General features: G+C 40.8%; 1 protein-coding gene across 1 annotated transcript in view; it reads left to right on the top strand.

Moving 5' to 3' along the window:
* The first annotated feature begins 283 nt into the window (after positions 1–283).
* CLIC4 (chloride intracellular channel 4) overlaps positions 284–26,118 on the top strand; it is an 85,665-nt gene continuing 59,830 nt past the window's right edge. Inside the window, exon 1 of the mRNA XM_081226044.1 lies at positions 284–534. Coding sequence (XP_081082170.1) covers positions 463–534 — 72 coding nt within the window. The 5' untranslated portion in view covers positions 284–462. The remainder of the gene's footprint in view (positions 535–26,118) is intronic.

The following is a 26,118-nucleotide window of genomic DNA, read 5'->3' as shown; positions in this document are numbered from 1 at the left end:
GTCCCGCCCACCGCCCGCCCAAGCCTTGGCTTCGTTCGGTCCCCACCGAGGCCACTCCCCCGAGCCTAGATCAAGCCGCCTTAGCTGCCTCGAGGAGCCAGAGCAGTCCGTCCACCTCCCTCACCCGAGGCCGCGCCCCCGAGCCCGGGCTGTCCTCTTTCCTCACGGGAGTCCCGAGACGCCGAGCTTTGGCCCCGCCCCCAACGAGGCCCCGCCCCTAACTAGGCCCCGCCCCCTGTACCCCGCCCAGCGACTTGAAAAGGCTGGGTGGGGCTGCGGCTCACTTAAGAGTTGCGCGCTGGGCGTGGGGCGGTGCTGAGGAACCGACCCTGAGGCGCCGAGGCTGAGGCGAGTTAGACGCCGGGACTGTCCAGGGAGGCGCAGCGCAGCGGGAGCCCGTAGCTAGAGCAGCCCCGGAGCAGAAGCAGCCGTCGCCGACCGCGGAGTCCAGCCGAACCGGCCATGGCGTTGTCGATGCCTCTGAACGGGTTGAAGGAGGAGGACAAAGAACCCATCATCGAGCTCTTCGTCAAGGTGAGCGCTCGCCTCCGTCCCATCCCGCCGAGCCCCCGGCGCTCGCCCGGCCGCGGGGGGCGGCGTCCCTGGGCGCTCCTCAGCCGCAGCGCCCCCGCGCGGCGCCCCGTGCCCGGGCCGAGGGGGAGCGCTGCTCCCGCGCCCCCGGGCCATTGTCTTCGGCCACCCGCGCCTTCCCGCCGCCGAGGCCCGTCGAGGGAGCCGGGTTGGGACCGGGACCCCAGAAAGACAGCACTGCTGGACGGGGGGGCACCGCCTCCCGCCGCGCTGGCCTCGGCGGACGCCGCACCGTCGTCCCGCGTCCGGGTGGGACGAGCTGCCCCCCTCCCCCCGGGTGCCCCGGAAGCCGCCAGCCCCTGGGACCCGGGCACGGGTGTGTCCTGTCACCCCCTCTCCCCCGCCACCGCCCGGACGCCCGACCTCACCTCACCCCACCCCAGCCCTCGGCTCTCCCAAGTTCACCCCCAGCCCGGGGAGGCGAAGCCTCGAGCCCGTTGTGAGCTGATGAGCTGAACTTATTTGAACGCTTTCTGAGCGTTTCGCTCCCGGCTGGTAGGAAACTGTAACTTTAATTTTCGATTCCACCTGAAACAATTTTTTAAAAAGAGCAGACATTCCTGGGCCTCAGGAAAAGACTGAGATTCCCAACTTGTGTTTTTCTGTCTTAGTTATTTTACCACCATGTGATTTTCTTGTTTCTCAAGCGCGAGTGTTTTGTATGATGCAACATTTTGGCTGCTCCCCTCGGTGTTGCTGCCTCGGGAAAGATTGTGTGTGCCCTTTTGTTTTGAAAGAAAAATTGATGAGGGAAAGAACTCCTCACTTGCTTGGGCTTTAAAGGGTTGATTTTTCCCTTCTGGTCTTTTCAGTTTATATATCCTGAAACTACCATATTTGTAGACAAGTACTACCTCTAGCCCTTTCCTTTTTTCTTTAATATTTTTCGTTTTAGCAAAGAAGAAAGAAGTTATGAACATCTGGATTCAACTGCCTTCCTCAAAACTTCTTTAAAATCCTCGAGATTTTCTTTCTTAGTCACTTACTTAAGCAGGCTCTTTCAGAACCAAGCTCTGAATTGGAGAGTTTAACAGAAATCCAGAACAATTTTATTCTTTTTTTCCTGAGTTTTTATTTTAAAGAACGGGAGACACTAAAGGGTGTGTTTAAGACATGGAAAGAAGAAATGATCTGCAAGTGATGGAAACAGTGTTTGTTTTAGGATTTTCTTTCAGTTATCAGTTTTAGAAACATTTTGATTCAGGGAACTGAAACAACAGACAGGTATAGAACCCCCAGAATATCTTCAAAGAGTCTCAGTTGCTTCGAGTGGCAGATATAGTACTTTGAGATGCAGGGAATGTAGGAAGAAACCTGAAATAAGAAAAAGGAAGAAGAGTGGGTCAGAGATAAATGTTCAAAAAATTTCACTGAGCCAGGAATAGGAATGAATTTCCATAAATTCAAAAACAGTGTATCTACTAAACACTTAAAAAACATGTTTCTTAAACATGTTACTTTAGAGGTATCATTAAGTTTAGTGTCAGATAAGGGTACTATCAGTAATGGCTTCTTTTCAGCATTGTAGTGGAGGTCTAGCCAATACAATAAGACAAGAAAAAGAAATAAGGTATATGAATTAGAGATGAGGAGATCAATGCTTAATGCCCTACTTACTATTAATTTAACTTTTGTTAGAAGGAGAGAGGTGTTTCCCAAACTTTAGTCACTTGCATACCCCTTCTTAGTTTTCCATATATGTGTTGAATTGGTATTATTATTTACTAAATTCAGCCCGTTTTTTAAAAAACATAAACACATTGCCCTAAGCAATACCTGTGAAAATGTGGATTAGGTGTGGTGAATATATTTCTTATATACATAACTATTTTGTGTGTGTGTGTGCATAACTATTAAAAGAAAAAAATGTTCGTGAGCCACCTAAAAGCATCCTGCTTATCACTAGTTGTAAGCCTTTGTCACTGGGCTTGTTGGCAGAGACCAGGTTCAAGTCACAGTTCTGTACTCACTGGCTGGTTTAACCTGGGCAAGTTGTTTTCCCTCTCTGAGACTTGTTTTCCTCCTTTGTGAAGTGAGAGATGCAATGTTTTCTGCTGTCCTGTGGTTCGGCATAGGTAAAACTTTATACTGATGTAAATCAGCATAGCTGTTTCAAAGGGGAAAAAGGGGCCAGGTAAATTGTAGTAAAGAGTGTTCTTGATTTCCAAAACCTATGTGTGGGAAATGCAAATGGGGGAAAATCCCCTTGTAAATACAATTATTTTGAAAGCAGTGAAAGGGCAGAGGCTGTGGTTGTCCAGTGTGGTGTGTTAAGCAGTGTTAATTATTCTGCCAAGAGATATCTGAGTTTGTAGCAGAAAACTATTATCTACACTTAAAGGAAATGAGTTTAAAAGTGCCACCTGTTTAGGTAGCATTAAATTGAACAGAAATAGGCTAGGACCTTCCCAACTAGTGTGACTGGACTCACAGCTACATTTCTTTCCTTGTGAGTATTGTTTTTGGAGTTGTCTGTCCATGAGCCCAGTGAATCCTCATCACTTGTATAACAGCAGTGCTCCATTTTTGTTTGTTTACCCCAACACCTATAGGATAGAGTACCCTCCCAATAGTAAAAGAGGCTTACAAAAGCAGTCATCCTCAAGAGTTAGAATGCCCTCTTTCCCTACCCTGCGGGGCCTAGTAGATGTATATATTTTGATACACCAGCCCCACTTGGGGACCACTGATTAACAGGGTGAAGTTCAAACCCTTTAGCAAGGTCATAAGGTCTCTTATCTGCTGCCGGGTTTCTAATCCAATTTGTCCACTTACTAATTGTGTGTCCCAGGACACATAAACCTCTCTGCCTCATTTGCATAGGTGGGATATTAATAGACCAACCTCATGGGATTAAATTAGTTAATATATGTGGTGATAATAAGCTTAGAACAGTGTCTAGTACACAGTAAGTAAATAAATGCTAGTTGTGTGTCATTTTGTATATACTTATTTGTATGCTCATCTCCCCTGCTAGATAGGCAGTAAGTTCCTTGAGGGTAAGGTCTGTATATTGTTCTGAGTCGGTACCAAAGAGGGTACCAAATAGTTGAAATGAGATTGTTTCCTTCTTTCTGAGCATTTTGGTGTCAATATATGTGTCTGGCATGCTTCGGAATTGAGAGCTACTTACTTATTAGAGCCTGGTAGTCTGACTCTCAAACGTTGGTCCTTCATTTGTTCAACTTTGCCTAGCCTCCATCCTCCAAAACTGTGTGGTTTTATCTATCTTTTTTCCCCTCCATTTTTTTGGTACTTCTGAGCTTTTCATGTATCTGCCATATATTTTCTGCCAATATTTCTTCTTGGTTACGTTCAGAATTTGGAAGCCAAGATTTCTGTACTGGGTAAAAGTAAATATTGTGTTGAACAACAAAATGAGAGAAGTTGAGAAGAGACTGAATTTTTGGATTTTTCCTTTCCTTGTATATGCCTAACTCCTATTGACACTGCTGCTTTCACCCAGCCCCCACTAGACTCTTTGGTATGATGTGATGGTATTTCTGATTTTGGTTTAGGAGGAGTCCCTTTGCAGAGTTTAGTTTTATTGGTTGGAACTTAAAGTTGTTGGCATGCCATTTTGCATTGGGACACTCACTGTTGGCAGTCATCCCTAAACTGTTAGAATTGGGGTGGTGTAAAAAGTTAATCTGGCGCAGAGTGGCTTAACACATAAGAATGCTTCTTTTGAGATATTTGGCAGGATTTTTAATGTGTGTGGACCCTGGAGCCAGACTGCTTGGCTTGAATCTGGCTTCTAGTAGTGTGTCAGGGAAGTTTCTTAAGTTCTCAGTACCTCAGTTTCTTGACCTCTAATGTCAGGATAATAATAATAACACAATTTTATAGGGTTGCCGAGGGGATTAACTGGTGATCTATGTGTATTAATGAGGGTAGTCTAAGCTTCTGTAAGAAATACTGTAATCTGCTCAAACAGTGGTTCAGACAAAATGGAAGCTTATTTCCTTTCTCACTTAGCAGCCCAGGGAGGGTGTTCTAGATGGTGGTGGCTTTTCTCCTTAGAGTCATTTAGGGACCAAAGTCTTTCCAGCTTCTTTTTCCACCAACCCCCATAGCATTGTCCTCCGAAGTTGACAGAGCTGGTTGCTGAGAAGTCCTGGTTGCAGCAGTGGGAGGTGAAGAGTATGGAGGAGGCTCATCTCAAGGCCCCCAGCCCAGAACTTCTTCTACCTGTCACTTCCTTTCATACTCCAGTGGGGAGAACTTTAATCACAAGGTTTCATCTAACTGCAAGGAGTGCTGGGAAATATGATCTAACCATATATCAGTCTACGTAAAGTACTAGGAATAGTGCTTGGCACACAGTAGACACCTATTTTTGTTGTTGATGATAGTATATTCTTTTTTTTCTTTTTTCTTTTTCTTTTTTTTGGCCATACAGTGTGGCTTTGCAGGATCTTAGTTCTCCGACCAGGGATTGAACCCAGGCCCTTGGCAGTGAAAATGCAGAGTCCTAACCACTGGGCTTCCAGGGAATTCCCAAAAGTATGTTATTCTTTTTGTAAAAAAATATTTATTTATTTATTTGTTTGGCTGTGTCGGGTCTTAATTGCAGCACGGGGGATCTTTCATTGCAGCACGTGGGCTCTTCCTTGCGGCGTGCGGGCTTCTCTCTAGTTGTGGCGCACGGGCTCCAGAGCGCATGGGCTCTGCAGTTGTGGCATGCGGGCTTTCTAGTTGTGGCCCGAGGGCTCAGTAGTTGCTGCTTGCGGGCTTAGTTGCCCCGTGGCATGTGGAATCCTAGTTCCCTGACCAGAGATCAAACCCACATCTCCTGCATTGGAAGGCGGATTCTTAACCACTGGACCACTAGGCAAGTCCCCCCTCCAATAATCTATCTATCTATCTATCTATCTATCTATCTATCTTTTTTTTTAAATAGGCTTTTAAAAAAATTAATTTATTATTTTTGGCTGTGTTGGGTCTTCGTTTCTGTGTGAGGGCTTTCTCTAGTTGCGGCAAGGGGGGGCCACTCTTCATCACGGTGCGCGGGCCTCTCACTATCGCGGCCTCTCTTGTTGAGGAGCACAGGCTCCAGACGCGCAGGCTCAGTAGTTGTGGCTCACGGGCCTAGTTGCTCCGCGGCATGTGGGATCTTCCTGGACCAGGGCTCGAACCCGTGTCCCCTGCATTGGCAGGTGGACTCTCAACCACTGTGCCACCAGGGAAGCCCCCTCCAATAGTATATTATTCTTAAATGTGGGCTTCATTAATAGAATTCAGGGGATTCTGTAAATCCTTGAAATTACATTTAAAATTCTATATTAGTCTTTTTTGGGGGGGATTAGGAACCATTATATTTTGGGGGGATTAGGAACTATTGTTCTAAATGGTGGCATTCTGAGTGTCGAACATAATTCATACAGGCAAGGTATAGAAGAAAGGTTTGGGCTACATGATCGTTAAAGTCACTTCCATCTTATTATCTGTGATTTAAAGCATTTGTTGTCATGAAGGAAGTGCCTAATACTGAGTTAGGTACTATGGGAGATATAAGAAATTATTAGGTACTATGGGAGATATAAGAAATTATTAAACATTTTCTACCTTTAGGTTTATAAATTTTATTGGAAAGAAAACAATACAGGATGGTACATGCTTAACGAGCCAAGTGTGGTTCACATTAAGTTGGGCCAGGACATATGGGGAAACAGGGAAGTAAGCTTTAACTTGACCTTGAAAAAGTGGCTGGAATAAGTGCATTGGGAATAACCAAGAATGGGAATATTAGTTTTGACACCATTTGTAAACTCGTTATGCAGGGAACAGTAGACAGATGATACTTTCGAAGAAGAAGGACCCAACAATGATTCAAACCCGTAGTGCCAGGGAGAGAAGTTATTTAAAAGTTGAGAATGAGACTTTTAAAACCTAACTTTTAGTCTTGTTTGTCCTCCCAACACTTCCCTACTTCTTGGATTGCTGTCTATTCAACAACTTCCCAGCAGCATTTGGGAAGGTGCAAATGGATTGTACAGATGGACAAACTCTCAGCTGTTTTTTTACAGTATAAAATGGGAGTTCTTTTTCTTAAAAAATTAATTTTATTTATTTATTTATTTTTGGCTGCGTTGGGTCTTCATTGATGCACACGGGCTTTCTCTAGTTGCGGCGAGCGGGGGCTACTCTTTGTTGAGGTGCGCGGGCTTCTCATTGTGGTGGCTTCTCGTTGCGGAGCACAGGCTTTAGGGGCGTGGACTTCAGTAGTTGTGGTGCATGGGCTCAGTAGTTGTGGCTTGCGGGCTCTAGAGCGCAGGCTCCGTAGCTGTGGTGCACGGGCATTGTTGCTCCGCGGCATGTGGGATCTTCCCGGACCAGGGCTTGAACCCGTGTGCCCTGCACTTGCAGGCGGATTCTTAACCACTGCGCCACCAGGGAAGCCTGGGAGTTCTTTATATTTTGTTTTGAGTGCAGGCTTTTTTTTTTTTTTTTTTGCGTTATGCGGGCCTCTCACTGTTGTGGCCTCTCCCCTTGCGGAGCGCAGGCTCCGGACGCACAGGCTCAGCGGCCATGGCTCACGGGCCCAGCTGCTCCGCGGCATGTGGGATCCTCCCGGACCGGGGCACGAACCCGTGTCCCCTGCATCTGCAGGCGGACTCTCAACCACTGCACCACCAGGGAAGCCCTTTTTTTTTTTTTTAAACACAGACAGATGAAATAAATTTTCTATAGGCAATGATGCTGTGAGAACTTTGTTTTAATAATTGAACAAAAACTAACTCAACATCAAGAGAGTGTTACATTGGATGAATTGGTTTGACATTCATTTGAGGTTTCCATAGGGGAAAATTCAGGAGATAGAAATGAATGTAAAAATGTGAAGTTAATGGGAACTCTATTCTTACTATGTTTTGTCTGAGCTGTTCTTGAAGACCTAACAGTGCCCCTCTGAGCAAAGGCCAAGGTGATAATTTTGGTTAAATGTAAAGTTCTGAGAGAAAGGGGCCCCAAATGGGTAAGAGATGGGAGGATTCTGAGACAAGGTGACTGAACACATGAAAAGTCCAACGGTAAGGGGCGGGTGGGTGGGAGGGATAAATTAGGAGGTTGGGATTAACATATACACACTACTGTACATAAAGGAGACAACCAACAAGGACCTGCTGTATAGCACAGGGAACTATGCTCAATATTTCATAATAACCTATAAAGGAAAAGAATCTGAAAAAGAAAGTGTGTGTGTGTGTGTGTATAAAACTGAATTACTGTGCTGTACACCTGAAACTAACACGGCATTGTAAATCAACTATACGTCAATTAAAAAAAAAAAAGCCTAATGGTATGAATAATAATAGGAAAGAGGCAATGCGGAGGACCTGGCTGTCACTAAAAATCTGAGTTAGTTTGGAAGGATGCTTACAGAGATGCCTGGAAGCTGGTAAAAGGGTGGTGAGCAAGACTTTCCCACTTCCTGTTTCATTGGCACTGTGGAGCCTCAATGTTCTAATGTCTCCTGAATAGGGAATTAGTGAGTCTATAAAAGGGAAATTTGTTAGTCAGGATGGGAAGTGTGATTAAGGCATGAATTAAGATTTTGATCAAGTAGCGGAGTAAGTTAGGATAGGTTTGCCCATTGTATAGGTTCCTGTAGAAAATGGAAAGGGAGTTTCTGAAGGGAAATAACATTAAGGTCGTGATTACAAACTGTCCAAGTATGATTTAACAGAAATCTAAACTTAATTCAGGGCATCAGTTTGTGAATTCTCTTGGAGGTTTTAATCCTTTTATCTTTTTGGAGACCTGACTTTTATCCGTCAGTGCTCAGTACCAAGAAATGGTATAAGGAGTATCAGTTAGCCTTGTTTGGTTTCTGTTATTTTCCTTTATTTCAAATATAAAACCAGGGCTTCCCTGGTGGCGCAGTGGTTGAGTCCGCCTGCCGATGCAGGGGATACGGGTTCGTGCCCCAGTCTGGGAGGATCCCACATGCCGCGGAGCCGCTGGGCCCGTGAGCCATGGCCACTGAGCCTGCGCGTCTGGAGCCTGTGCTCCGCAACAGGAGAGGCCACAACAGTGAGAGGCCTGCGTACCGCAAAAAAAACCCAAAACCAAAAAACAACAACCAGGAGACTGTATTAGTATAAATTTATGAAAATAACAACTTATGTAGATAAATGAGATTATATTTGAAAGTTGTGCCAAAGATGGCCTAGGAGTCTTTTATATTTTAATATCAATATTTTGAAGAGGGCTTCCCTGGTGGCGCAGTTGTTAAGCATCCGCCTGCCAATGCAGGGGACACGGGTTTGAGCCCTGGTCCAGGAAGATTCCACATGCCGCGGAGCAACGAAGCCCGTGCACCACAACTACTGAGCCTGTGCTCTAGAGCCCGCAAGCCACAACTACTGAAGCCCGTGCTCCACAACTCCTGAAGCCCGTGTGCCTACAGCCCGTGCTCTGCAACAAGAGAAGCCACTGCAATGAGAAGCCCGTGTACCGCAACGAAGATCCAATGCAGCCAAAAATAAATAAATAAAACAAATAAATTAAAAAAATATATTTTGAAGAAGTAACAATATAGAACCAGGGCCATGTATTGACCCTCAGAGCATAGATTTTGTTCTGTAGATTTTTTTTTTTTTTTTTTTGCTTTGCTTAGAGCTGAAATACAGTGTGACTCTAAGCAAGAGGTGTAACAGGTTTTTTACATTTTTTTGGTAGTAAAATTATTACTTCCAACTTTACAGGTGAAATAATTCATTTTTGTGAAAAAGATTAAGTTTTCATTAGAATAGTAAAAATGTCAATCGTCTGTAATAATTTAAGTATTGAATTTTACCATCATGCAGCATAGCTATTGTATGTGTGAGAGAAGGAAAAAGGAGAATCTGAACAAACATTGGAGAATACAAAAACAAACAATTAGATGAAAGCTGAAGTAATTAAGAACTTTTTAAAGAATATGTGAGTTCTATGCATGTTTTCCTCAGCTAACAACCAGTTGCTTTATTATGGAGGTGGACACCAGGTGGTAGATTGCTAGAGTGAAAGTTCATCAAAAGCTAAAGACAACCGAATCAGGCCGTTGTGCTACGTAGGGAAATGGAAGAGTGGTGAGACCAGACTACATAGACTAATCGACAGAGAAAGAAGATGGTTAGACTTAAATGAAATTTTGGCTTTGAATATACATATGCACAAGACTTAACTGAAAAATTTGCAGAGACATAAACTTATGAAGAGTGTGAAGTTTTGTATTATTTGATCTTCTAAGTTACAGAATATTTTAGTTAACACAGGAATCTAAATTTTTGATTTAAAAATGTTGAGGGCTTTTTGATTCTTCATTAACTCAAGTAAAAACTGTTGCTAGCCATCAATAACATAGACTTTACTTACATTTTGTAATTGTCAGCAGGACCCTTGATTGCAAATGTACCTAAAAAAAGTGACTCAGAATAAATAGTATCTAACCTTAGTCTGTTTTAGTTTAAATATTGGCCCTAAATTTGAAAAGTAATGTCATTTTCCTTCTGCTTCCTAGTATATTCATTTGTATGTATTGTGCTTTAAAAAAATGTTTTTTTCCAGTTATAAAAGCAACAGTTGTTTACTGTAGATAACTTAGAACACAGAAAAGCACCATAAAGTAAAAATTATTTATATCCCCTTTTTCTTGAAATGACTGTTGTTGCTATTTTGTTATGTGTCCTAATCTTATTCATAAACTTGCGTGAATTATTGATGACATTTTATGTATAATGTTTTAATGTTCTTCATGACAGCAGAATTCTTGGAAGAATGCACAGTGAAGCCCAATCTAATATGTAACATGTATTGAGTTAAGTGAGTTGGTTTAAAGAAAATTTACTTTATTTAGTTTTTATCAGAGAAACTCAGATTGGATTTACCTTCCTATCGGCACTAAAAGAACATTTACCCTGTTTGATCTTTGCTTGAAGAAGGGAAGCTTTTATGTTGTGAAATCTGCCAACACCTAGAATTGCTCATAGTATAGATATTGATTAAATGGTTTGAAGGTAGGCCCTCCTTTGTGCTCTTTAGAAGAAATCTGTTTTGAAAAGTCAAATTATTTTTTAGTATTAATTTTCCCCTTCAGTAACTGTCTAGTAGGTGAGGTATGCCCATTTTATAGTTGGAGGATATAAGATGCAATCTTTGTCTAGGAACAGTCGAGTACAGTATAGGGATCATTATGGAAGCAAATATTGAATACTTTCCATGCACTAAGTGCTGGAGAGGGAAAGAAACAAGAACAGGTTCCCTTGTCTTCAAGGAGGTTACAGAACAGCTTAATGGACAGAGGATGAGTAAATGAGCCATGGTTGATGATGGCTTTTTCCCATGTAATACAGTGACTTTTTGTCTCCTGTGCTTTTAAAGTCCAGTTGAATTAAGACCTTCAGAAATGATTTATGTGGCAACCTACATGACATAATTGACTTAGAGATGAGTGAAATTTTTATGTTGTATTCTGACAGATGAAGGGTAGTTAGTATTACTGAATCTACCAAGTATTGTATGTTATCAGTTTGAAGAAACTTTTATCCTTTCCCTCAATAATTAGTTGTGTTATATTCTGTAATTTTGTCTAAAATAAAACTGTGATACTTCTTGCCATAAATCTTAAATGGATCCTACTTTCTCTAGTTGTTTATTGGATTAGATACAAACTCCATGATCTAGCATTCATAGTCTTTCGGATCATGATCCTGAGTTGTGTTTTCAGTCTTTTCCCCCACTGCAGCTACAAATATACCTCATGTTCTAGGCAGATGGGTCCTCAACATGCCCTGTACTACTCTGCCTTCATGGAAGATTTTTGCTCTTGTTTCTTTCATTTGAATTATCTTTGGTTTTGCCAGCCTCTCCCCCTACCTTCAATTTCTGCCTGCCAGAGTAGTATTTGTTCTTTTTTCATTCAATCCTTTAACAAATAGTGAAGCACTGTTCTAGGGACTTGGATACATCAAAGAACATTATGGCATTCATATTCAGTTGGGGGAGGCAAAAAATAAACCTATGTCTACTAGTGAAAAGTGCTATGAAGAAAAATGAAATAGGGTAAGGAGTATAGAGAATGATAGGGGGGTGTGCTCTTTTCGATTTAACAGGACATTCTGTTGAGTATGTAGCCTTGCAGAAAGTAGCATAGGGAGGCGAGGGCAGAATCAAGGAGACTAAATAGGAGGCTGTTTAGTAATTCAGGCAAGAAATGATGGTGGCTTGGACTGAGGTGAGAAGCAGTCTAATTCTGGATATATTTCTAAGATGGAGATCACAGGATTTCCTGATGGATTGGATGTGGAACGTGAAAGAAGGAGAAGTCAAAGATGATTCTGAGATTTTTGTTCTGAACAACTAGAATGATGGAGTTGCCATTAACTGAGATGGGGAAGCCTTTGGGAAGGGCTAGTTCTGGTGGAGAGATCAGGAGTTTAGTTTGTGATGTGTTGTATTTGAATATTTTAAGACCTCATGGAACCTGTTGTCTAGTGAGAGAGGCATATGTTAAAAAAATACACAAATATAGTATATAATTACATTAAGGACAAGAACAGGGTGTCTTGAGAAAGAATGGCAGGAAATTCAATTTAGATGGAAGCTTAATGGGGACTTCTTTGAGAAAATGACTTGTAGGATGAATAGTAATTAGGGGAAGAATGAGAGGAAGAACATTCCAAGCTGGAGGAATTGGCATATATAAAGGCTGGAAGTATTCAACAAATTGAGAGTGTGGCTGGAATAGAGAGAACAAGACTGAGGTGTAGAGTGAGGAGTAGACAGGCTACATCATGGAGGTTCTTGTGTGTCATGTGAGGTTTTTTTTATATAAATTTATTTTATGTATTTATTTTTGGCTGTGTTGGGTCTTCATTGCTGCGCACGGGCTTTCTCTAGTTGCGGCGATCGGGGGCTGCTCTACGTTGTGGTATGCCGGCTTCTCATTGCAGTGGCTTCTCTTGTTGCAGAGCACAGGCTCTAGGCACGCGGGCTTCAGTAGTTGTGGTGCATGGGCTCAGTAGTTGTGACTCACAGGCTCTAGAGCATAGGCTCAGTAGTTGTGGCGCATGGGCTTAGGTGCTGCGCAGCATGTGGGATCTTCCTGGACCAGGGATCGAACCCACATGCCTTGCATTGGCGGGTGGATTCTTAACCACTGCGTCACCAGGGAAGTCCCGTCATGTGAGTTTTATCCTTAGTAAAAAGGCAGTTCTCAAAGGGAGTGTCATGATTTGATTTGCATTTTAGGATGAGTAGTCCAGCTCTTCTGTGGAAAATGAAGAGAGGCAAGAGTGGAAACAAGGAACACTACTTGCAGGCTGTTGTGATGGAGGAAGATGATGGTGGTGGTTTGGATTAGGATGGTGATGGAGAGAAGAGAATGGATTTGAGATAAATTTTGGAAGTGGAGTACCTAGGAAGATACTGAAAAAGGAGTTCTGAGAAAGAGAGAAGTGTGAAAAATGACTTGGGTATTTTAGTAGAATCACTGGTTGATGGAGGTGCCTTTTATTGAGATGGAGGAGGAGCAGACAGTGTTCAGTTTTTGACTTAATGAGTTTGAGATGACCGAGATGTCTAGTAGAAAGTTGGATGTAGAGACCTGATGCTCAGAAAGAAGTCTAGGCACAGTAGGGAGATTTGGGACTTGAGTGTGTGTGTGTATGTGTGTGTGTATACACATACTTTAGTTGTTTGTTTGTTTATGTGGTATTTAAAGTGTGTGAGATCATTCTGTGGAGGAGTGAAGAATAGGGAGAATGCCCAGGACCAAGTTCTGAGGAACTCACAACACTAAGGGGTTGTATAATCGAGAATCTGGAGAAGGAGAACTAGGAGGACTTGAAATCAAGCAGTAGTGGGAAGAGGAAAACTATGAGAGCAAGGTACCAAGGAAACTAGGAGAAGTTTATAAGGAGGAAGCGACCAGTTGTGTCGAGTCAGATGAGTGTGTATTTGCTTTATCAGCCTGGAAGTCATCGGTAACCTTAGTAGTAACAGCTTTGGTGCAGTGGTGGTGGGGAAGCCATAATAGAGTGGGTGGAATAGTGAAGATGAAGTAAGAGAGTGGGGTCAATGAGTAAAGCCAAATTCTAAGAAGAAACTTGGCTGTGTAGAAGGGACAGGTTGGTAGGTAGAAGGGGATACATGTCAAGGGAAGGCTTTTAAGAAAAAAAAAAGTATCAGCTGTAAGAGCTATAATGTAGGAAGGAACACTTACACCATCATCTTAAAGGGGAAAATATTTCCTATGAGAATCATCATAATTCACTGACTGGGAGGACTTTTTACTGCAAGGAAGATCTGGTTTGTGTATATTTAGAATAGACGCTTAATCTCACTGACTTTTTTTCTGTTGCATTTTCCAAATGCATGAGATAGAAATATAGAAGAGTATTTCATACTTAATTGAACGAATGTAAATATTTACGAGGTGCTTTCTGTGTGCCAGGCACTGTTTACTGCATTACATGTATTAACTCATTTGATTGTTCTTCAAGAAAGTATTTGCTGAAGGAATATACAGAAGCTTTTTTTTTTTTCCCTCTTCCTTTGAACAGGGTTGATTCCAGAGGAGACTGGGGGGAAAAGAAGAAATAAAAGATCACATTATTGGGGAAAAGCAGATGCCTATTAAGTTCACAGAAATCTTCGTATAGAGAAGCCAGAGAAATAAGCTGGGAGTAGAATGCAAATCACTGGGCTCAGTTCATATTTGCAGTTTTGATTTAGAGCCTTAAAATCATTGTTACTTTAGATTGAAATGAACAGTTACCTTTTTTTCCTTGCAAAATAAAAAAGATTGAAGGGAGAGTCCACAGCTGTGTTCTGGCCCTAAGTTTGTGGTTTGACAGCCCACAAGCCCCAAGAGTTGCTGTCATTCTCCTGATGACTCAGCAGGGACCCGTGTGCTAGATTATGGTGTTGCCTCAGTGTTGCTTGTAAAGGTTCTTTCTGTCCTGTGTAATATTTGAGATTCGAGATCCCAAAGTCAGACCCAGGGGATGATTGTGGACTTTGAAGTATCGTTTGTATTCCCTATGTAGGCACTGAAATAGTCTATTTCAGAATTGAAGATAATTAGAATTAATACTTCAAGTAGGCAATTGAGGTGTCATTTGGAAGACTGGATCTTTGTGTTACATTGTTGTTGTAGGGTAGTGGTTAAGAGCGTAGGTTCTGGAGCAATGTAGATTGTTTCAACCCTAGTTCTCCTTTTGTGCCTTAGTGTCTCCACTGGGGTAATAGTATTTACTTCTTGGATTTTTGTGAAGATTAAAAGAGTTAATATAAAAAAAGCACTTAGTGTCTGACACAGTAAGCATTGTTTGCTTGTCATCCCACGGACCTTTGGGAATGCTGAGTTAAGACTGCCCATGGATAGTTTGTATGTTTAACATATATGCTTTCAACCTCCAGGATGTTACTGTGAGAAGCATCTGCCAGTCTGCTATTACAAATAGGTGGGGAACTTTCCATTGTTTATCAGAAGAGCAGGTTTAGTACAAAAAAAAGTCCAAGATTAGACCTGAACTTATTCCTGAATTAACTTCATTGAACCATGATCCTGTTGACACTTGTTAGGTAACTAAAGGACAGTCAGATTGGACTCTGCCATCTTAGAGCATCTGCCTCAGCAGCTCTTTCTGGACTTGTAGCTAAAGCTGAGAGTCCATTATTATCAAGAGTGTTTTTCTTGTTTTTTATTTCTTTGTTTTGTCTTTTCCTTTTTCTTTCTCTTTCTTCTTTTTCTTTTTTGTGAGAGCATAAAGAAATAAAGAGGGATAATCTAAAACATATAGGATCTAGTGGTTTTGTAGAAGTACTTTTGACTTATGGATCTTGGCATATATATAGGTTTCACTTAGCTCCCTGTGCTACTACATTGCACTGTTCCTTGATTTTTTTGGTAAACTTTGGCATGGCTGTAATTGATAGATGATGTAAGGATCATAAAGTGACTTTAAAATCCTTCATTTTATAATGTTATAAGCTTTTTGAAGCTACTTAATTTATTCCTATATAAGATAGAGTACACTGGTGTATAAAAATGAGCAGTAGGTTTTTGTTTTCCTATTAAAGTCAGAGTAATAGTCGTAAGATAATAGGTAGCATTGAGTGCTTACTGTGGTTCAGGCACAGTATGCCAAGCTCTTTACATATGTTATGTAATTTAATCCTCATATAAACTCAGAAATAGGAACTATCAGTACTGTTTTACACATGAGGTTTAGGTTATTTCTTGTGTGTGCTCACAGGGCTGGTAAGTAGCAGTACTGGGATTTGTACCAAGGTCTTTGTGATTCTGAGAGACTGACTCTTAACCACGAAGAGCTTTTTTATTTGTTTATATTCTTTTTCTCTGTTTGAAACTTGAATTTTTACCTAACAGAGTTTTGTTTTCACTATTTGCTGTTTTCAGTCACCCTGAAAAATAAAAAAGAAAGAATTCAGAGAATGTTTAAGAATATTTCGAAAACACTAACAACCAGTGAGCCTAGATAGTTGTTAAATGAATTTGGTGCTTCCAGTTCTCTTGGTTAAATTTGAAAGGAAACTGTAAACTTTCCATTACCTCATCTCTTTGCATTTTGGGGGCCTGGTTAATTAGTATTTTTAAAAGTACTTTAAGGGTTTATTTATAAACTTGTTGAGGGACTTGACTTGAATATCACATATTTGATTTTAAGATTGTTTACCAATTTAGAAGTGTCAAACAGTTCCAAGTTTAACAAAAATCATGTATTAAATTGTTAGTTTTAGTTTTCCTGTTCTTTTTTCTTTTTTTTTCTTAACCTCTCCCTTCAGAGGGGCCTACACTAATCTTTGCATTGTTGACAGAAAAAAAGCAAGGAAGTTTCTTTTTGTGGAGAGAGGAAATGGCTGTTAGTTCAGGACTTTATCCATATTAGGTATAAACTAAATATAGATGTGTATTCCAGGAGTGAAGTCACATCTATAAAGTTTCTTAAGCAGAGCTAATGAGATCAGCCAGTGCTTTTGGATCTGGGTTTTTTTCTTTAATTTTTGGCTCACTAAAAGGTTACCAAACTGATTAGTCCTATGGTCAGCCTTCCATGTCCCTTAAATTTTTTTTTTACAAGGAATCTTCCTTTAAGCAAATATAACTTTAAAATATTCTGCTTTGTGTATAAGGACTAGTTACTTATGCCTCTTTTTTTTTTTTTTTTTTTTGGCTGCGCTGCGGGTCTTGCGGATCTCTGTTCCGTGACCAGGGATTGAATCCCAGCCATGGTAGTGAAAGCCTGGAATCCTAACCACTAGGCCACCAGGGAACTTGGGCTTAAGCCTCTTTTTGAGGGGGTGTAATAAATATTTTAGTTTCTTGAACCTCTTGTTATTTTCCTATCTCTATTTTTTGTTTGTTTGTTTAGTTAGTTTTACCCTTAAGTCTTTTTTTTTTTTTTTGTGGTACGGGGGCCTCTCCCTGTTGTGGCCTCTCCCGTTGCGGAGCACAGGCTCCAGACGCACAGGCTCAGCGGCCATGGCTCACAGGCCCAGCCGCTCCGCGGCATGTGGGATCTTCCTGGACCGGGGCACGAACCCGTGTCCCCTGCATCGGCAGGCGGACTCTCAACCACTGCGCCACCAGGGAAGCCCTACCCTGAAGTCTTTTTCACACATATTTTTACTGTGAGGCTAGACTCTTGTTGTCTTGTTGTCATCTGTTTTACTTAGTATCTTCTTGGTTTATTTGGTGTTTAACCATTAAGTCAGATCTCAGTGTGGCCAGGTAGTAATAGGATTCTTCTGATTGGTTGGTTAGTACAGGTATTGTAGTAGAACAGAATGAAGAAATCTCCCGTTTCTGGCCAAAAGCACAGGTCGTTCTCAATAAGGACTTTTTTTTTTTTTTTGCGGTACGCGGGCCTCTCACTGTTGTGGCCTCTCCTGTTGCGGAGCACAGGCTCCGGACGCGCAGGCTCAGCGGCCATGGCCCACAGGCCCAGCCACTCCGCGGCATGTGGGATCCTCCCAGACCGGGGCACGAACCCGCATCCCCTGCATCGGCAGCGGACTCTCAACCACTGCGCCACCAGGGAAGCCCGTCAATAAGGACTTTTAAAAGTCCCCCCAAAGCATTCTTACCCACAGTAAATGTTTTCAGCTCTTGTGCTCCTCCTCAGAGCCCTTTGCAAGCATGCCAAAACATTCAGGCACTTAGCAATGTACTATGCTGCTGAAGAGAAGAATGATCTACCTTTATAGCATATCTTTATTCGAAATATTTTAAAATACAACTAACTCTGTAAAACGTTTATCTTAACATATTTCAAGGGTTTTAGTTCAGGAAACCAAATGCTCTCCAAGGTTTAGTTCAGGTATCTTCTGAATCCTTCTCTGATCTTTGTGCTTCTTCAGCAGAGCTAACCCTTCCTACCATCTGTCTGGAGCACTGTGCAGTTGCATGTTCTGTCACTCATCTGAATCATCTTCCTTCATATCATTGTTCCAGTTAGAATGTGAATTCCAGGAGATGAGGGGTCAGGGGTTATTTTCTTCATCTTTTATTTCTCACCTAACACAAATCTTGTCATATAGGAGATAACTCATCAATTCAGTAAGTATCTATTAACGTTTTGGGACAAATTGGTATGTGTAGTCTGGGAACAGAAGCGAGTAAGAGAGTATTAAGTCTGTTTCTGGTATTGTGTTCTATATTAACTCATAGTAAAATACCAGAAATAAAAATAGTGTTCAGTTATTGAATTTGAGACTTGTAATTTAGGTTTTATGACTAAGCTGCTCACTAGATAGATAGCCATTGATCTAAACTTAATAACAGATTGGTTTAGAGGTCAAGAATCTTCCAATTATATAACTGAAAGATCAGGTTTAAGTTGTTGTTCTCATCTGTAAAGTGGGTGTGTTTCTTAGAAGTGATGAACACTGTAGTCTGGATTTATTTTATGTACCCAAAGTAGCCTGAGTCTTGGGTGTTTAGACCCACACAGAAAGCTGAGACTTGAGATTTCAAAATCAGGTCCAGATAATTAAATTTTCATAATTGGAAGCAGTTTATTAGAAAACAAATATAAATGGAGCCAATAAAATTTATCAGTGATAATGGGGGCAGTTTGCCAGAGAAATGAAAAGTATTTCAAGAGTAAATTATTTGACCAGAAAGATATTGTATTTCCAGATGAACAACCTGAAAGATAAATATTTTGTTGTGTCTAAAATAAAACAGATAAAGCACTGTTTTAAGTTAAAATTTGCCTTTATCATATTTAAGGCACCTGTGCATTGAAATGGTAAGTAACTTTTCACAGCTGCAATATGTTGTTGAGTATATAGTTTTAAAAGAAACTTATTTTGTAATTTTTTTTTTGCTGTACGTGGGCCTCTCACCACTGTGGCCTCTCCCGCTGCGGAGCACAGGCTCCGGATGCGCAGGCCCAGCGGCCATGGCTCACGGGCCCAGCCACTCTGCGGCATGTGCGATCCTCCCGGACCAGGGCACGAACCTGCGTCCCCTGCATCGGCAGGCGGACTCAACCACTGCGCCACCAGGGAAGCCCTGTAATATGTTTTAATGAAAAATTTAAACATAGATAATCCAAAATAAAATACCAGTCATTCATTCATATGTTTATTATGTGTGAGTATTTTATATTAAAATATTCTATAGCATTTTTATGACTTCAGTTTTGCATTGCTTATTGTTGTTATTAATCCTTTGTTCTTAGTCATTTAGAGGTCTAAAATTTAACTATTAAATAATACTATAGTGTAATGAGCACATGAAAAGATGCTCAACATCACTAATTATTAGAGAAATGCAAATCAAAACTACAATGAGGGGCTTCCCTGGTGGTGCAGTGGTTGAGAGTTCGCCTGCCGATGCAGGGGACACGGGTTCGTGCCCCGGTCCGGGAAGATCCCACATGCCGCGGAGCAGCTGGGTCCGTGAGCCATGGCCGCTGAGCCTGCGTGTCTGGAGCCTGTGCTCCACAACGGGAGAGGCCACAATAGTGAGAGGCCCGCGTACCAAAAAAAAAAAAAAAAAAAACCCAAAAAACTACAATGAGGTATCACTTCAAACTGGTTAGAATGGCTGTCATCAAAACATCTACAAATAGGGACTTCCCTGGCGGAGTCCAGTGGTTAAAACTCCGCTCTTCCACTGCAGGGGGCATGGGTTCAACCTCTGGTCGGGGAACTAAGATCCTGAATGCCACGCGGTGTGGCCAAAAAAATAAATAAATAAAAAGTCTACAAATAATAAATGCTGGAGAGGGTGTGGGGAAAACGGAAGCCTCCTACACTATAGGGTAGGAATGTAAATTGGTACAATCACTATGGAGAACAGTATGAAGGTTCCTTAAAAAACTAAAAATAGAGTTACCATATGATCCAGCAATCCCACTCCTGGGAATTTATCTGGAGAAAACCATCATTCGAGAAGGTACATGCACCCCAGTGTTCATTGCAGCACTATTTACAATAGCCAAGACATGGAAGCATCCTAAATGTCCATCAACAGAGGAATGGATAAAGAAGATGTGGTACATATATACAGTGGAATATTACTCAGCCATTTAAAGGAATGAAATAATGTCCTTTGCATTATGGATGGATGGGCCTAGAGATTATCATACTAAATGGAGTAAGTCAGAGAAAGACAAGTATCATATGACATCACTTATATGTGGAATCTAAAAAAATGATACAAATGAACTTATTTACAAAACAGAAACAGACTCACTGGCTTTGAAAACAAACTTATGATTACCAAAAGGGAAAGGTAGGGGGGAGGGATAAATTAGGAGTTTGGGATTAACAGATACACACTACTATATATAAAATAATCAATAAGGACCTACTGTTTAGCACAGGGAACTCTATTCAATATTCTGTAATAACCTATATGAGAAAAGAATCAAAAAGAATGGATATATGTATATGTGTAACTGAATCACTTTGCTTACCTCTGAAACTAACACAACACTGTAAATCAACTATACTCCAATATAAAATTAAAATTAAATTAAAAACCACAATACTGTAGTGTAATGAGCACATGAAAAAATGCTCAACATTGCTAATTATTAGAGAAATGCAAGTCAAAACTACAATGAGGTATCACCTCAAACCAGTAAGAATGACTGTCATCAAAAAGTCTACAAATAATAAATGCTGGAGAGAGTGTGGAGAAAAGGGAACCCTCCCACACTGTTGGTGGGAATGTAAATTGGTGCAGCCACTATGGAAAACAGTATGAGGTTCCTTAAAAAACTAAGAATAGGACTTCCCTGGTGGCGCAGTGGTTGAGAGTCCGCCTGCCAATGCAGGGGACGTGGGTTCTTGCCCTGGTCCGGGAAGATCCCACATGCTGTGGAGCGGCTGGGCCCGTGAGCCATGGCCACTGAGCCTGCGCTCCGCAACGGGAGAGGCCACAACAGTGAGAGGCCCACGTACCGCAAAGAAACAAAACAAAACAAAAACTAAGAATAGAGCTACCATATGATCCAGCAATCCCCATCTTGGGCATATAACTGAAAAAGGTGAAAACTCTAATTTGGAAAGATACATGTGTCCCAATGTTCATAGCAGCACTATTTACAGCAGCCAAGACATGGAAACAATCCAAGTGCCCATCAACAGACGATTGGTTTACAAAGATGCGGTGTGTACACACACACACACACACACACACACACACACACACACACGAATATTACTCAGCCATAAAAAAGAATGAAATACTGCCATTTGCAGCAACATGGATGGACCTAGAGATTATCATACTAAGTGAAGTAAGTCAGAGAAAGACAAATATTATATGCTATCAGTTTATGTGAAATCTAAAAAATAGTACAAATGAATCTATATATTACAAAACAGAAACAGACTTGTAGACATAGAAAACAAATCTATAGTTACCAAAGGGGAAAGGGAGGGGTGGAGTATGGGATTAACATATGTACACTACTATATATAAAATATATAAGCAAAAAGGATTTACTGTATAGCACAGGGAACTATATTCAATATCTTGTAATATTCTATAATGGAAAATAATCTGAAATATTGATCTATATATATATAACTGAATCACTTTGCTGAACACCTGAAACTAACACAATAATGTAAATTAGCTGTACTTCAATTAAAAAAAAAAAAACCCTGCAAAAATAAATAAATAAATAAATAGCTTAAGAAAAAACCCCCCAGTGCTGTAATGTGTATCTTTGTAGCCAATTTTCTGTGCATAACCATGTCATGTAATTGTTTTTTTTTTTTGGCTGCATCAGGTCTTCATTGAGGCATGCGGGATCTTTGTTGAGGCACGCAGGATCTTTGTTGAGGCATGCAGGATCTTTAGTTGCGGCGTGCGGGCTTCTCTCTAGTTGTGGCGTGCGGGTTTTCTCTCTCTAGTTATGGTGCGCAGGCTCCAGGGCACGTGGGCTCTGTAGTTTGCAGCGTGCGGGCTCTCTAGTTGAGGCACGCTGACTTACTTGCCCTGTGGCATGTGGAATCTTAGTTTCCCGACCAGGGATCGAACCCACGTCCACTGCATTGGAAGACAGACTCTCCACCACTGGACCACGAGGGAAGTCCCCATGTAATTGTTTTTAAAGTCCTTCACAAATCTCATTTATCCTCTGAATTCTTCATTTTCCTTTTATTTACCTAAAGTGTAATCTCTTTAAAAACTTTCTGGAGAATTTAGATTCTTTACAGAGGGAGAAATTTTTGACTCTACTGCTGAAGTCTTGATGGAATTTCTAGTTAAAATTGCTTGGTCTGGGAACTTGTTGATAAAGAGAAATAGCTCTTACGTGCTAAAGTTAGGTAGTTGCTGTAAGCACAGATTGGGGAGGAGGAGTATTTTTTGAACACTTAATTGTTTTCTTTCTCTCCCAGGACTCTTTCTGAATTTAGTTTATACTACAGCATGTATATTTTTAACTTGCCCTTAGGGGAAGTGGGCTGCTGGATTTTGACTTGCATAAGAATTTCACTCACCGCTCTAACATATTTGTCTTCAGCTGATAAGCAAGGGAACACTGGCAGTTAGTGAGTTTATCTTTGGTTAGAAGATGTTAAAAGAATGAGGCATAGCCATTGAAAAAGTTTGAGATACATTTTTTGTATGTGACCAAAGTGAGAATATGTAATTTTAAAGGGCACCTGTTTCTTTTTTTAAATAATATAATCATGCCTTAATATAATAAACATTAATTAGTTTTCTGCATTCCTGAAATTAACTCATTTAAATGTCACACATTTAAATTCTACATAGTTTTATCTGAAAATGTCTTGATTTCACTTCCATTCTTTAAAGATATTTTTGTGGGATGTAAAATTTTGGGGTGATTTTTGTTGTTTTTATTTCAGTATTTAAAAAATGTAGTTCCATGTTTTCTGGCCTCCATTATTTCTGATGAGAATTCAGCTGTCATTCGAATCATTATTCCTTTGTATGCAGTGTAGTTTTTTTTTCTAGTTACTTTTTTTTTTTTTTTTTTGCGGTACGTGGGCCTCTCACTGTTGTGGCCTCTCCCGTTGTGGAGTACAGGCTCCAGACGGGCAGGCTCAGTGGCCATGGCTCACGGGCCCAGCCGCTCCGCGGCATGTGGGATCTTCCCGGACCGGGGCACGAACCCGTGTCCCCTGCATCGGCAGGCGGACTCTCAACCACTGCGCCGCCAGGGAAGCCCCTCTAGTTACTTTTAGGATTGTCTCTTTTTGCTTTTTAAGCATTTTAATTATGATATACCTAGGTGTGACTTTCTTTATATTATTCCTACTTGATGTTAATGAAACTTTTTGAATCTGTAAATTTGTCTAAATTTGGGAAAAGTTCAGCTGTTATTTCTTGAAATTTTTTTGCCTCATTCTCTCCTCTCCTGAGACTCTATTTAAATATATAGACCTTTTGAGGGCTTCCCTAGTGGCGCAGTGGTTGAGAGTCCACCTCCTAATGCAGGGGACACGGGTTTGTGCCCCGGTCCAGGAAGATCCCACATGCCGTGAAGTGGCTAGGCCCGTGAGCCATGGCCGCTGAGCCTGTGCGTCCGGAGCCTGTGCTCCGCAACGGGAGAGGCCACAACAGTGAGAGGCCTGCGTACCTCAAAAATAAATAAATAAATAAATAAATAAATAAATAAATAAATAAATATGTAGACCTTTTGATATTTTCATAGGTGTTTGAGGCTCTGTTGATTTTTTCACTTGTTTGTTCTTTTCTCTTCTTCAGATTGAGTAGTTTCTTGCATCTGTCTTCACATTCATAGACTCTATTCTACTGTTAAGCTCATCTTGTGGTTTTTAAAATTTTTCAGATATTGCATTTTTTAGTTCTAAAATTTTACATTTTATTCTTTTTTGTTGTCTTTCTCTACTGAGATTTCCTATCTTTCTTTATCACGAGCTTATTTTCCTTTGTGTCCTTGAACATAGTTATAATAACTGCTTTAAAAATCCTTGTCTGCAAAATGCAGCATTTAGGTCTGTTTAGCATATATCTCCTTGATTATTTTTTCTCTTGAGAATGGGTCATGTTTTCCTGTTCTTATGGGGAATCATTTGGATTGTATTCTGATATTGTGAATGATAAGTTGTATCAATAGAAACTTTGGATTTTGTTTTGTTCTTCTGAAGAGTATTGATCTATCTTTCTCTCTCTCTCTCTCTCTCTCCCTTTTCTTTTTCTTCCCTCCCTCCCTCCCTCTCTCTCTTTCTCTCTCCCCTCCCCTCCCCTCCCCCTCCCCTCCCCCTCTCCCCCTCTCCCTCTCTCCCTCCCCCTCCCCCTCTCCCCCTCTCCCTCTCTCCCTCCCTCTCCCTCTCCCTCAACTCAAACTCAAACTGAAAAACTCTCTCTCCTCTGGTGGGTGGCAGCTCAAATTTCAGTTCAGTTCTTTTAGCTGGCCTACTTGGAATCTGCCCTGTGCATATGTACACCAGGGATCAGCCAGACATCTGGACAGAGTTTTGTGCAGATTTTAGGGCTCCCCCTCTCTGGTTCTCTTTTTTGTGGTGTTCGACATTATTTTCTGGTGGTGATGGTTTCTCTAAACTCTGTCCTTTGGTTCTTCAAGCCAGCAGGACTGTGAATCGTTCATTGGAATTTTAGCTGCCCTGCATGGCACAAGGTTAAAAGATAAAAATTGGGGAAACTTGTCCAGTGTATTTCCCTTGCAGGTATCAACTCCATCCAACAACTGCTTGCTTTTGTTCATTCTCCAGTGTAGTTCACCCCAAGTGGGTTTTTTTTGGTCTAGATGTTATCATTTTTATGGGGGCAAAGGGTTGATCTTATGGGAACTACTTGGCCATACTAAAAGCTTCAAATTGATTTTTAAAATTAACTTTATAATTTTGGAATAGTTTTAGATTTATAGAATATTCGCAAAAATAATATAGAGTTCTCGAATTGATTTTAAATGAAAATATTTCTAATATACTAATATTTCCTTGACTTTTTAAAATGCTGAATTTAACTGTCAATGTCAGCATTCTGAATACAAATTCAGTAATGCAATCATGGCCTAAGGAACTACTGAGGTATGTAAGACTATTTTTGCCTTTCTGCTAAATGACCTCAACTGTTGTGCTTTTTGAATCTCCTGTGTGTGTGTATGCATGGGTACGTGTGTGTTTGTGTGTGTTTTCTATTTCTTCCTTTGTCAACTGGTCACTATTGATTGCAGCCCATTTCCTTTAATTTTCTATTGTAATCTTTTGTGGTTTGGGTAAGCCAGATAAACAAACTTGTTAAAGTTTGTTTGAAATAAGAGTAAATAATTTCTGAGAGTTTGAATGTTGAATTGATGAGTCAGGTACATGACCTTTAGTACACGGTCTTGGTGACATACATTAGTGTTTGTTGTTCAGAGACTTTTTCTCTAGCCATGTGCTGTCTAGTATGATATGTGGCTAGCCATATGTGGCTATTAAGTGCTTGTTTGAATTGAGATGTACTCTAAGTATAAAACATATACCAGATTTCAAAGATTTAGTACAAAGAAAAGGAAGTAATAACTTTATGTTGATTATATGTTCAAATGATAATATTTTAGATATATTGAATAAAATAAAATATTTAAATTAATTTCACTTCTTTTTTCTTTTTAAAATATGGCTGCTAGAAAATTTAAATAACAATCCTGGATCACATTGTAATGGTTGTGGTTCAGGTAACTTATCTTACTTGATAATAGTCATGTCCATCTGTGTGAGTTGGTGGTTGTACCACACAAATCATGAGACTAACAGGTACAATTCCAGCATTTCCTTCTTATCTTGGTGTCAGAAACTGTAAAAGTGGTTAATAGCATGGACTTAGAGTTCAGACTTCAGTTTTACCACTCCTCAGTTGTGTGACCTATGGCAGGTTACTCAGTTTCTCTAAATCTCAGTTTCTTTGTTTGAAATATGAGGAAAACAATACCTAACTTCATATGGGTATTGTGAGGATTAATATATCTATATGAAGCAGTTTCAAATAGTGCATGTTGAGTGAGAAATCAACTGCTAAATTAAACAGTGGCTATTAACTTGTTTGCAGGC

Source organism: Mesoplodon bidens (genome assembly GCF_964165515.1).
Source record: "Mesoplodon bidens genome assembly, chromosome: 2".
Classification (NCBI taxonomy): domain Eukaryota; kingdom Metazoa; phylum Chordata; class Mammalia; order Artiodactyla; family Ziphiidae; genus Mesoplodon; species Mesoplodon bidens.
Note: the sequence above shows the minus strand (reverse complement) of the source record. Positions and strands in the feature narration are given on the sequence as shown.